At 32.0% G+C, this 14,427-nt stretch overlaps 1 protein-coding gene across 3 annotated transcripts in view; it reads left to right on the top strand.

Moving 5' to 3' along the window:
- The window catches only part of LOC139482711 (uncharacterized), an 82,309-nt gene that overhangs the window by 50,132 nt on the left and 17,750 nt on the right, over nt 1–14,427 (top strand). For all 3 annotated transcript variants that reach the window (XM_071266779.1, XM_071266778.1, XM_071266780.1), the window contains 2 exons: nt 10,882–11,139; nt 12,860–13,324. In XM_071266779.1, coding sequence (XP_071122880.1) covers nt 10,882–11,139; nt 12,860–13,324 — 723 coding nt within the window. The remainder of the gene's footprint in view (nt 1–10,881; nt 11,140–12,859; nt 13,325–14,427) is intronic.

The raw sequence follows: 14,427 nt of genomic DNA, 5'->3' as shown, positions 1-14,427 counted from the left end.
CCATTCTATTAAAATACATGTACATGTACGTGCATACTCGTGTATTTTCAAATCATACGAATGTATAACATTGGAAACACACGCCTTGGCTTAAGTTTTATTTAACAAAATAGTTATTCAATTATTCTCTTGATTTAAATGAGAAAAGATCACAAATAAGCATAAACTAAACTAACTTTTTCCAAGTCCACACCAATATTGGTACTTAAGCTTGGGTTGAGAAAAAGTACCGCTTTGATCGATATGATCATTAGATTATTTATTCTGGTTTAGAGTTCATTCTAATAATTATGATGCCATTGAATTACATCGAGTTTTTTTTCGTATTTTGAAGTACAAAAAGTAATGCTGCTTACAATTTAGTACAGTGTTATTATACTAGTGCATTTCTCCCCACAACTGAGATTGATGTAGCATTTGCAGCTGGTCGTTTCCACAAATCAATCCATCAACCCATTCATTATGTCTCTTTAAGCTTTAAAAAAAAGTATCAATTTACTGTTACAAACGTCGTATAAGTTAAAGTTTCCGTTCTGATACAAACAAGCATATCGAATTGTAAACCCTGCTGTAAGAAAAAATAAGTACTTTTTTTTAAAGCATTTGTGTTTTTTTTATACCAGCAAGATCTTAAAAAATCCTCTTTAGAGTTATAAATAGTTTCCTTGGTTCTGGAGAACAGCGTTGAAGATTTTCTTAACCATTCAAATAGAAAAAAAATATCATCGGTCCGACATTGAAAAAGCACCCTGCCACTTTTAATATCATAACTTCAAAAAGTTCTGGTTTGAATTCGGGAAAAACATTATCTGCTTAATCAATACAAATATTTTCACGGTCTCTGAAACCATCAATACGTAAAATTTGCTCCAAAAAGTCTTATAATATATAAGACCCTTTCTATTTTTTTGGGAGTTGATAAAAAACATTTCTTTACATATAGCAACGATATCGACAAACGTTTGCAAATATTACATAAACACTTGACAGCATTTATATTGGTTGTAAATGTTATATAAACGGCGGTCTCTCAAAACTTTGCATACGTCTGTAAAGATGTGTTTCAAATATCAATATTTATCAAAATAACTACAAATGTATAATACTGGAAAGTATTAGTAAATAAAATTCATTTCTTTACATTCATGCACGATATCAACAAACGTTGGCAAATATTACACAAACATTTGACAGCATTTACATTGGTTGTAAATGTTTTATAAACCGCGGTCTCTGAAAACTTTGCATACGTCTGTAAAGATGTGTTGCAAATATCAAAATTTATCAAAATAACTATATTACTGGAAAGTATTAGTAAATAAAATACATTTCTTTACATACATGAACGATATCGACAAACATCTGCAAATATTACACAAACATTTGACAGCATTTACATTGGTTGTAAATGTTTTATAAACCGCGGTCTCTCAAAGCTTTGCATACGTCTGTAAAGATGTGTTGCAAATATCAATATTTATCAAAATAACTATAATACTGGAAAGTATTAGTAAATAAAATACATTTTTTACATACATTAATGATATCGACAAGCGTTTGCAAATATAACACAAACATGTGTCAGCATTTACATTGGTTGTAAATGTTTTATAAACCGCGGTCTCTCAAAACTGCCCACACCACTGTAAATCAGTTATGCAAATTTTAAACTTTGCATATATATCCTATCTTGGAAAGTGCATGTAAATATATGGCCTATCTTTACATATCTTTGGAGAATGACTAAAGCTATGGAAATAAAATAATTATCTTTAGCATATCTTTGACTACCTCCTAAATAATGTCAAAGGAATAATACATTTACATATACATTAGCAGGTCCGCAAATATATCTTGCAGAAAAGTAGTAACATTTGTCAAACATTTACATGACTGTCCAAATTGTTGTAAATCTGCCTTTTCGTGTAGTGACAAGTATTGATTGATTGGTGTTTAACACCACTTTTAGCACTTATGTGCCATTCACCTGGTGGTCAATGTTTATTGTTGTAGGAAGCAATAGTACCCAGAGAGAACCGCCGACCTTTGATAGGAAAACTGACAGTCCTAGTCAATTGAGATCAGTGTTGAGAGCACCTTCCATGTGCAGGATTCTAACTTACAACCTCAAAGTTGATCAATGATTAGTTAGGACATAGATTAATACAATGACACATACGATTAAAGTTTGCCTAACTATGTAATTTGAACACTATTTGGTGTATAAATATATAAAATATTTACAATGAGACGACAAACTAGCTTCATTAGGCCTGCAGTTGTTCTGCTGATGAAAAGATGGTGATTTAAAACCTGACTAGCTTGTCTCACAGTTTCAACCATACAAGCAGATGGCAGATTCCATATAAGAAAGGGAAACAACTCCCATAAGCATGTTAGGCAAAAATCATAAGCAATGAACTTCTGTTTATGAATACATGCTTTACTAATAAAGATAAAGACAATTTGACCCAAAAAAAAATTATGAGCATCATCCTTTTTAAATAAACAAATCCTTAAATGTTATGTTTCTGACATAAGATTTGACAGACTTTATTGTTTCTGACATAAGATTTGACAGACTTTATGATTTCTGATATAAGATCTGACAGACTTTATTTTTTCTGACATAAGATTATACAGACTTTATTATTTCTGACATAAGATTTGACAGACTTTATTATTTCTGACAGAAGATTTGACAGACAAATTGAGTTTTTGACATAAGATTTTGACAGACTTGATTCTGACATAAGATTTTTTATACATAAGATATTTTGACAGACAATATATATTTGATTTTTTTGACTGACATTGGAAATCAAATCCTAGTTGAAAGTCATTTTTAAAACTCCTGGAAAATACTGCAGCTTAACATCTAACAAGATTTCACCTCAGGTCAAATAACTTTAACTGTAAGCACATTCAAATGTTTCAGACATAAGAAAACAAGTTTGACAGATCTTATGTAGGAAACATATACGTTTAAACTATTGCTTGATTAAAGTTAAATGAAAGAATCAACATGTGTTTTTCTTATGCACAGCATGATTTACAGTTTTAACTGGCATATATTGGAACCAACAATGATTTTGAAAGTTTTTATAGCAATGCTCCTGACATAAGATTTATTAACAGACACTGAGCTATAAAGCAAGATATTTGAAAGTGAAAAAAAATATATATCACAGATGTTTTTGACTAAAAAAAGTAACAGATTTGGGAACAGGGATGTTTGAATAACCAGACTACACCAGTAAATACATGTATACAAGTGTCAACATAAAGCATTGCGATACATAAACATTGTGTAAAAAAAATGGGAGTTAATTCTGTCAAAATTTTTGCATTTTTTCAACTTGTTTTAATCATTTCTACTTTAAACAGAAACAATCATATCAAAAAATTATTTTTATAATTTCATCTAACATCATTATTCATCAAAACATTCACAGATTATCTTTAAAATAACAATAATTATTATTTTTATTTATTTATTCATTTTGAGAGACATTTCCATTTCTTACATGGAATCTGCCAGATTTAATTGTTCTATTTAAATTATATGACTCAAGATTTATTCCTCTGATTAATGATAAAAATGCAAGATTGCAATGTCCAGTTGTCAATATAACAAAGATATTAATGATACTGCAACACTATAAACTCATTTTTTAGCTTACCTGGTCCGAAGGGCCAAGTGAGCTTTTCCCATCACTTTGCGTCCGTCGTCGTCTGTCGTTGTTAACTTTTACAAAAATTTTCTCCTCTGAAACTACTGGGCCAAATCAAACCAAACATGGCCACAATCATCATTGGGGTATCTAGTTTAAAAAATGTGTCCGGTGACCCGGCCAACCAACCAAGATGGGCGCCATGGCTAAAAATAGAACATAGGGGTAAAATGCAGTTTTTGGCTTATAACTCAAAAACCAAAGCATTTGGAGCAAATCTGACATGGGGGTAAAATTGTTAATCAGGTAAAGATCTATCTGCCCTGGAATTTTCAGATGAATCGGACAATCTGTTGTTGGGTTGCTGCCCCTGAATTGGTAATTTTAAGGAAATTTTACTGTTTTTGGTTATTATCTTGAATATTATTATAGATAGAGATAAACTGTAAACATCAATAATGTTCAGCAAAGTCAGATTTACAAATAAGTCAAAAGGATTGAAATGGTCAGTTGACCCCTTTAGGAGTTATTGCCCTTTATAGTCAATTTTTAACCATTTTTCGTAAATCTTAGTTATGTTTTACAAAAATCTTCTCCTCTGAAACTGCTGGGCCAAATTAAACTAAACTTGGCCACAATCATCATTGGGGTATTTAGTTTAAAAACTGTGTCCGGTGACCCGCCCAACCAACCAAGATGGCCGCCATGGCTGAAATTAGAACAAAGGGGTAAAATACAGTTTTTGGCTTATAACTCAAAAACCAAAGCATTTAAAGCAAATCTGACAGGTGTTAAATTGTTCATCAGGTAAAGATCTATCTGCCCAGAAATTTTCAAATGAATCAGACAACCCATTGTTGGGTTGCTGCCCCTCAATTGGTAATTTTAAGGAAATTTTACTGTTTTTGGTTATTATCTTCAATATTATTATAGATAGAGATAAACTGTAAACAGCAACAATGTTCAGCAAAGTATGATTTACTAATAAGTCAACAGGATCGAAATGATCAGTTGACCCGTTTAGGAGTTATTGCCCTTTATAGTCAATTTTTTACCATTTTTCGTAAATCTTAGTAATGTTTTACAAAAATCTTCTCTTCTGAAACTACTGGGCCAAGTTAATTATAGATAGAGATAATTGTAAGCAGCAAGATTGTTCAGTAAAGTAAGATGTACAAACACATCACCATCATCAAAACACAATGTTGTGATGAATCCATCTGCGTCCTTTGTTTAATATTCACATAGACCAAGGTGAGCGACACAGGCTCTTTAGAGCCTCTAGTTTAAAATACTCTTGGTTTGATTAAGGACGTTTGCTACTCAGTTTCAAAATAACAAGCTTTTCATAACACTAGTATACATTATAGGTATATTGATCCAATATCCACCCTTTTATAATATGGATCACATTTCCGACCTTACATTGATTACGTGCTACGTGTACAATGTTTCGAGTTCTTTCTGAATTATATTCCAGGTAACTCTCTTCAGAGGTCGTCCGTTTTGTTTTTTAGCTCACCTGGCCCAAAGGGCCAAGTGAGCTTTTCCCATCACTTGGCGTCCGTCGTCCGTCGTCCGTCGTCTGTCGTCCGTCGTCTGTCGTCCGTCGTCGTCCGGCGTCGTTAACTTTTACAAAAATCTTCTCCTCTGAAACTACTGGGCCAAATTACACCAAACTTGGCCAAAATCATCATTGGGGTATCTAGTTTAAAAAATGTGTCCGGTGACCCGGCCAACCATCCAAGATGGCCGCCATGGCTAAAAATAGAACATAGGGGTAAAATGCAGTTTTTGGCTTATAACTCAAAAACCAAAGCATTTAGAGCAAATCTGACATGGGGTAATATTGTTTATCAGGTCAAGATCTATCTGCCCTGAAATTTTCAGATAAATCGGATAACCTGTTGTTGGGTTGCTGCCCCTGAATTAGTAATTTTAAGGAAATTTTGCTGTTTTTGGTTATTATCTTGAATATTATTATAGATAGAGATAAACTGTAAACAGCAATAATGTTCAGCAAAGTAATATTTACAAATAAGTCAAAATGACCGAAATGGTCAGTTGACCCCTTTAGGAGTTATTGCCCTTTATAGTCAATTTTTAACCATTTTTCGTTAATCTTAGTGATCTTTTACAAAAATCTTCTCCTCTGAAACTACTTGGCGAAATCAATCCAAACTTGGCCACAACCATCTTTGGGGTATGTAGTTTGAAAAATGTGTCCAGCGACCCAGCCATCCAATCAAGATGGCCGCCATGGCTAAAAATAGAACCTTGGGTAAAATGCAGTTTTTGGCTTATAACTAAAAAACCAAAGCATTTAGAGTAAATCTGACAGAGATAAATTAGTTTATCAGGTCAAGATCTACCTGCCCTGAAATTTTCAGATGAATTGGACAACCCGGTTTTGGGTTGCTGCCCCAGAATAAGTAATTTTAATGAAATTTTGCTGTTTTTGGTTATTATCTTGAATATTATTATAGATAGAGATAAACTGTAAACAGCAATAATGTTCAGCAAAAAAAGATTTACAAATAAGTCAACATGACCGAAATGGTCAGTTGACCCCTTTAGGAGTTATTGCCCTTAATAGTAAATTTTTAACCATTTTTCGTAAATCTTAGTAATCTTTTACATCTTCTCCTCTGAAACTACTTGGCCAAATTACACCAAACTTGGCCAAAATCATCATTGGGGTATCTTGTTTAAAAATGTGTCCGGTGACCCGGCCAACTATCCAAGATGGCCGCCATGGCTAAAAATAGAACATAGGGGTAAAATGCAGTTTTGGGCTTATAACTCAAAAACCAAAGCATTTAGAGCAAATCTGACAAGGGGTAAAATTATGTAACAGGTCACGATCTATCTGCCCTGACATTTTCAGATAAATCGGATAACCTGTTGTTGGGTTGCTGCCCCTGAATTAGTAATTTTAAGGAAATTTTGCTGTTTTTGGTTATTATCTTGAATATTGTTATAGATAGAGATAACTTGTAAACAGCAATAATGTTCAGCTAAGTAAGATCTAGAAATAAGTCAACATGACCAAAATCGTCAGTTGACCCCTTAAGGAGTTGTTGCCCATTTTATTCAATTTTTAACAATTTTCACTAATTTGGTAAATTTTTGTAAATTTTTACAAAATATTTTTCACTGTATCTAAAGGTCCAAGTTTATTATAGATAGAGAAAATTCTAAGTACCAAGAATGTTCAGTAAAGTAAGATCTACAAACACATCACTATCAGCAAAACACAATTTTGTCATGAATCCATCTGTGTCCTTTGTTTAATATGCACATAGACCAAGGTGAGCGACACAGGCTCTTTAGAGCCTCTAGTTTATTCTCTAAATCTTTATTTGTTTATTATTTTGTACATTTTATTTAATATTGTACCTTTTATTTATTATTGTTCGTTTTATCATCGTATATATGGATCGCTGGTTTTGGTTTTTAGATTTAGTTTAAGATACGTTTCAATATGCATTTGTCATTGTCAGCCCACCTTCCTTTGGTTTTATTGTAACTGTCTAATTAATTTATATTGGGAGACATTGATTTATTTCAAGTGTTTCTTAACAATTTCCCCAATGTTCCTGTTTCTTTTGAATGCTATTGTAGGTTTTTTATCAAAGAGATTTTTGAACTGTGGGTTGTCTTGAATTAAATGCCAATGTTTTCTTATAATGGTTTGTAAATTTTCCGCATTAGCATTGCATGTATTGTGTTATGAAAGATATATTATAGTTATCTGTGTTTTTGTTTATGCTTGTTTCTTTGTTTGTTAATTTGTTTATTCCTTCGATCTGTATGGGAAATATTTCTTTATATTTTATTTACAAAAGCGATTTTGTAACCTCTTTGTATTAATTTTTCTGTAAATTTGTGTATTCTTTCATTAAAATTGTCAGGATCAGAGGTATTTCTAAGAATTCTTATTCCTTCACCTTTAATAAAGGATTTAAAACAGCTTTTAGCGTGGTTAGAATTTTGGTGTAGATATTGGAATTTTTCAGTTGGTTTTGTGAAACATTTAATATCTAAGATATTTTTCTGTTTGAAATCTCTGTCCTTTATACGTTTCTAAGTCTAGAAATTTCAAACTTTGTCAATTTCATAAGTAAATTGCAGTAGGTTGTGGTTTGTGTTTGCTATTTCGAAAAGAAGTTTAACTTCTCCCTTAGTACCTTGAAATAAAATATATCCATCATCTTGCGTACGCTTATGAAATAATATTTTGTTTTTGTGTGGAAAGATATTTAGAATTTTATTTATTTGTTGGTATATGGCTATATCTGAGATTTAAGGACTTGCTACATGTCCTTGGCTAGCTCTTATAATTTGCCTGTAACATTTTTTGTTGAATGTAATTCATTATTAAGGAGAATTAAGTTCATGAAAACAATAAATCTACAAATACTTAACATGCTTCAGCATAGCAAATTAATGTGGGCAATTAAATACTGATCTTAGATAAGAAATAAATGTGCAAGTTTCACCCTATGACATACCTCCCCTATTAACTGTGGCGTCCCGACACACAAACACACTCTTACTCATACATGGTATATATATACATACACAATATTATATTTTTTTTTTTAACACATTTAAACAAATTCACAGTCTATGCATTGTTCTCATTTGAAATATGAAAGTCTTTTATAATTGCAAAATCTTTCATAGCATCCTCTTTTACCCACTGGGTCTCACCATTCTCAAACGGAATAAAATAATGTTTTTCTAACCTCTTAGACTCATTTCGTGATCGCATTGTATCTTAAAATTTCACCATTGTATTGTCACTATTTTCAATTTGATAAATGTTCGGAACAACAGATTCTCTTGTATACTTTCGTACAACGAAGTAAGTGATCAATCCAAAAGTAATAAATGTGTCCCAATCAAGCTAGTGTCCACTAACATCCATTTGATAACATTGCGGTTAATGTTCCGTTAAACATTCCAATAAACCATCTGTTTCAGGATGGTATGCTGTTCTATAATTTTACAAATTTATTTCATACGGCTTGATCGAAAGTGTTTAACTGTCTTGGAGCCCCATGACGACAAACATTCTATTACCTCATTTTCATTTTCATCATCTGAAATAACCTTCATTCAGAACAGACGTCGCGACAGACGAATTTCCAAATTTATATTTCCACATACTTTAGAAGGATTCATTTCCTTTTCCTTTACAACATCTGACATAAGCTTCATTCAGAACAGACGCTGCGACAGACGAATTTCCAAAAAAATATATTCAGTAGTAAATTCGACATCATTCAGAAAAGACGTCACGATAGACAAATTTCCGAAATTTCCACATTCAAAAACTTAAGGATTCATTTCGTTTTATTCTGCCTTCCCTCCTTTTAAGGAAGCAACTTCTAGTTTCTCGACATATATGAAGAATTCTTCATCAAATATTCTCTCCATGTGTCCAACTTTCATATAGAAGTTCCAAATCGGCCTACTGTCTGATTCGCGTAGATTTTTTTTACTTTCAAAATCACGTCCTCTTCTTTGTCTTCTCAATTGTTGAAAACTATTCTCAAAATTTTCCAAAACGACCTCTTCCTCTCTGCATTGCCAACATTTTCATTTTTTTTCAGATCTTTGATGTTTTCTTCCAAAAAGTTATTGTTGCATTCCTATCTTCCGATATATTTCTTCTTAGTCGTCCTTTTGGTAGCATATTGCAGAGTTAACAGTTAAAGTCCAAAATGTTCAATTAAAATCCAAAATAAATCCGGTTGCTGGCCACCATAATGTCACAGAGCTCTTCTAAGGCACTGGCTTTAAAAACTCAGGTTCATACATACATATTTATTATGTACAAGTTCATATATATATACACTTTCATTACATTACATTGTTACATGTAATATAAAGACACGCCCATTCTCTATCTATAATCACTAACTATCTTCAATCCTGTCGAATCTCAACATTCACTAAGTTTTATTATTGCCAAGGCCCTGGCTACTTTCATGACTTTCTCACACAGTAAATCGTCATTTATCTCTAGATCACACAAGTATAAGGACAGAATATAAACAAACAGAGACATGAATTATACGGCGTCTAATTAGAAACGATTACAGTTAAAACACAGCTGCATCATACAATAATTTTAACGGCCAATCAGACAGTCTCCTAAAGTTCATGAAAACAATAAATCTACAAATACTTAACACGCTTGAGCATAGAAAATGAATGTGGGCAATTAAGTACTGATCCTAGATAAGAAATAAATGTGCAAGTTTCACCCTATGACAATAGTGTTGAAATTGGCGTTAAACACCAATTAACAATGATTAACCAATGAATCAATCACCGAAAATTTAAGATGGATATAATCACTAGTTAAAAAGCAAAATCTCTTTTAACACATGTCGATGATGCTTCATTAGTGTATTTTTGGCGTAATACCACCAATCCATAGTACGTCACATCCGGTTGCATACGGATTTAACAGTTGTAGATGCTTTATACAACATGTCATTGCATTAAAAGAATTCTGGGTCATACACATATATCTTGGGTGTTTCAAAGCACCATTTTTTTTTGGGTGTTTCTATAGAATATTTTAGAAACTTGAAGTAACACAATTGGTTACTAAAGCTTGTACATGTTGTACACGGGTAAAACAGAGGTGAACATTTTATTGGTTAATTTCCAGTGATGGTTATTTTCTTATATGCAATGAAATGTTATTTGAAATTTCGTCTATAGTACTGGAGAGGATAAAACTTAACGCATGTCAAGTATTTCTTTATCATGTTTATTTGAAAAAAAGATAAATTTTGCACATTTGTTTTTTAAAAGTGCAAATTTAACAAAGACTAATTGGGTGAAATGAAAAGTGGTATCTCACCTTAACATGCTTAAGATTATAAATTATGAAGTATATTTGGGAATGCAGTTTTTTATATATATTATTATGAATTGCCTGAAATTTTCACTGTAAAATGGAAAACCGTTTTAAAATTTTGGCATTTAAGAGGCACATAAAGATACAAAAAATGATTACCTGTTTAAAACAGCACTTAACTATTGGTTTAACCATCTTAATTTGAAAACATCTAAATATTTTATATTTGCAAATAATGACAGATATGCATACTATAACACTTATATCATAATACAATTGGGAAAGATAATGTTCTTTTTCACAAACATATCTTTGACTTTGTAGATGAAGTTCCAACTGAAATAAAATTAATGACAGACAAAAGATCTGTTGAATTGTACCTTAAATTACTTCAGTCAGGATCTGAGAAAAAGAGAGACATACGTTTAGTAATTGTTGGAAAAAAGGGTGCTGGAAAGACTTCATTGATTAAAAAATTGTTTGGTGAAGATATTACAGATGTTACCAGTACAAATGGAATAGAAATCCGCACAATAAAATGCAAGGCAATGTCTGATGATGGCGTGTGGAATAAATTAGATGGTATGATGTGTATGCTTAACATATTTTGTTTCCTGTTCATAGGAAAATGTTTATAATAATTTTGGTTTTTTTATTTTAAATCACTTATTTTTCAGCAATATTATTGGTAAAGATCTGATTAAAGGCTAGATTTCAATGAATATGATGAATCCAGGTCAAGAATTTTTTTAAATAGTAAATTAGATGAAGAGACATTTATGGTAGGAATGCATATCTCGTACAGTAAAGTTCTACCATTAATGTTATTAGCTTTTACACAGTATTAGAAATTGTGAACACAAAAAACATATGCCTTTGTTGTAACTTTGTTGTCCAGACAATAAGTCCACCTCATTTGGATCCATATGCATGAAACGAATAATTTGACATCGAACAGAGTTTGATTGTTCATGCGATCAGCATGTTTAGTTATTGGAAAGAATGTCATTCTTATACAAGTTGAAATTAAAAGATGATGTACATACATTTTTTTGATCTAGGATATGACGCACAGAAATAAGGAATAGTTATAACACTATTTGTTTCGTCCCCGAGGGTATCACCAGCCCAGTAGTCAACACTTCTGTGTTGACATGAATATCAATAATGTGGTCATTTTTATAAATTTCCTGTTTACAAAACTTTTAATTTTCAAAAAACTAAGAATGTTCTTATCCCAGGTATAGATTATCTTAGCCGTATTTGGCACAACTTTTTTGAATTTTGGAACTCAATGCTCTTCAACTTTGTACTTGTTTGGCTTTATAAATATTTTGATTTGAGCGTCACTGATGAGTCTTATGTAGACGAAACGCGCGTCTGGCGTACTAAACTATAATCCTGGTACCTTTGATAACTATTCTATGTATTATTATACAATTATTTTGAACCAGACTCAGGTGCAGCCACTTTTAGCTGCCAATCAAGATAGCAGCCACTTTTTTTCCAGCAGCAATGTTCATGATATGTACGTCTAAAAAATAAAAACGTGAAAAATCGTAATATATATATATATAAAATTAAAACCATTTTAGACTTAATAAATAAATGCAATACACGATGGAAAATTTACATACATACTTTCCATACACTCAGCATCCTCAAATATCCAGTATTTCAGTTGAAACCATTTTTAATATCTACATGTATCTCTGTATATATGAATTTAAATTAAAAAAAAAAATCTTATTGTCAATAGTTTGCTTAATAAAGTTTCAAACTACTATTGATGATAATATTTAATTGATATTCCCCAACAATAAGCCTCCATTAAGAATGATAATATTGCATTAAAAATTTAAACTTGAATCATAATGAGACGATGTGGTTTTTATATAATTTTGAAGGCAAACAGTGAGTTGTAATTGTTTACAACGTCATCCTTTTGTGTATAGCCTGGCATTCATATCACTTTTTTAAATCAATGTCTTCACATGTGAGAGCAGGATAAGCTACGAAATCCACGTCAACTGTATTAATTCGGAACTCCCAGAATCTATATATGAAATTTATGCATCAAGTTTTGTGGGTTTTCATTGAACCCCAAAAACTGCTATTTCAATATTCCAACCAACCAAAGAAACTCCATTTTTCAATTTTGATAACTCTTCATGTGTATATTTTTAGAATTAATGATTGGAAAAAAAAATTGATGTTGTATTTTTATTGCTGATTTTATAACATGATCTTACTCAACATTTATCTACATTTCTTCCATATGATTGTAATTTTCAAATGATAGGAACCAATGAAGAAGCTGAAATTCACGCAAGACTATTGAAACAATACAAAGGAACAATTGAAAAGTCAGTAGAAGACGAAACACATGACGCTGTGACGGACAACACCCCCAAAACCATTCTGTACAAACGTAGTGAGGTATCAGAGACAGTATCGGGGCAGTCTGAAATATCTCCAGTATACAGTGAATCTACAGTGAAACCTCAAGTATCCACTGAATCTACAATTAAACCTCCAGTAACCAATCAGCAGCCAAATCAATCAATAGAAGAAGCTAAAAAGGATATTGAAACCATGCTTAAATCTAATGTTGATTTACATGACAAAGAAGAGTATGCCACATTGTTGTTATGGGATTTTGCAGGAGATGAAGAATTTTATCACACACATCAAACCTTTTTGTCACCAGATGCAATTTATCTTGTTGTTACAAAACTCAATGAGGCTGACGACAAAAATGCAAAAGGTAACATTTTATATAGTGAGAATAGAAATATTTAACATTTCATTTTATTTTTACTAAGCTTAAGATGCAAGTTGTTGTCAAGAACTATATATGCCCATTATTTCTTCAAGTACCATGAGTACAGAGTACCATGAATACAGAGAAAAATATGTGAAGCAATTAGTCAATTAATAAATTCATTGTACCATTGCAATTCCAGATATGCATTTCTTCAACAACGAATGTCTCTTCAGTGATACTTGATGCCAAAATTTTGAAAATCCAAAACCTAATACAAACAGATTTTGTTTTTTTTCTGAAATTGTTTAACATTTCATAACTGTTAATTTAATTATTCATCCATTAGTTTGTTTTTTTGATTTTGTAGTTGCATTGTTTCATAGATTAAATTTGTTTGTCCAGTGTATGTTCACTTGTGTTAACATGTCTTTTGATTGAGTTAAGTCATTTCTATTGATAATTTATAGTGTGTTTTTCTATGTTGTGATGTTACACTATTGTTTCAGATCAGATCAGAGTGAAGTTTTGGTACAATTAAAACGTGTAAAACCGCTGCGCTTGTTTGCACCTGTCCTAATTCAGGTATCTGATATTCAGTAGTTGTCGTTTGTTGATGTGGTTCATAAGCATTTCTTATTTCTCGTTTTTTACATAGATTAGAACGTTGGTTTTACACTTGTAATATTTGGAGCCCTTTATAGCTTGCTGTGCGGTGTGAGCCAAGGCTCCGTGTTGAAGACCGTACTTTGACCTTTAATGGTTTCCTTTTATAAAATGTGACTTGGATGGAGAGTTGTCTCATTGGCAGTCATACCAATTTTTATATCTAAGATCTAATTAAAGCTTTTGTTAAAAGGACAGATTTAGTAGTCAAACATCTGTCTTATGTGTATGCTATTGGTCTGCGGTTCTTTATCTTCCGTGAGAGCCGTGGTGTAGTGGTTAGTGCATCGGACTACTAACACAAAGGTTCCTAGTTCGATTCCCGTTCGGGATGAAAATTTTAGGAACTCAATTTTCAGGTCTCCCTTGACACCATTTGCAAGTATGGTCTTGAGGAAACGATGATAGTCCGTCGGAAGGGGACGATAAATGGCTGACCC

This window comes from Mytilus edulis, chromosome 7, assembly GCF_963676685.1.
Source record: "Mytilus edulis chromosome 7, xbMytEdul2.2, whole genome shotgun sequence".
In the NCBI taxonomy this organism is placed as follows: Eukaryota; Metazoa; Mollusca; class Bivalvia; order Mytilida; family Mytilidae; genus Mytilus; species Mytilus edulis.
Note: the sequence above shows the minus strand (reverse complement) of the source record. Positions and strands in the feature narration are given on the sequence as shown.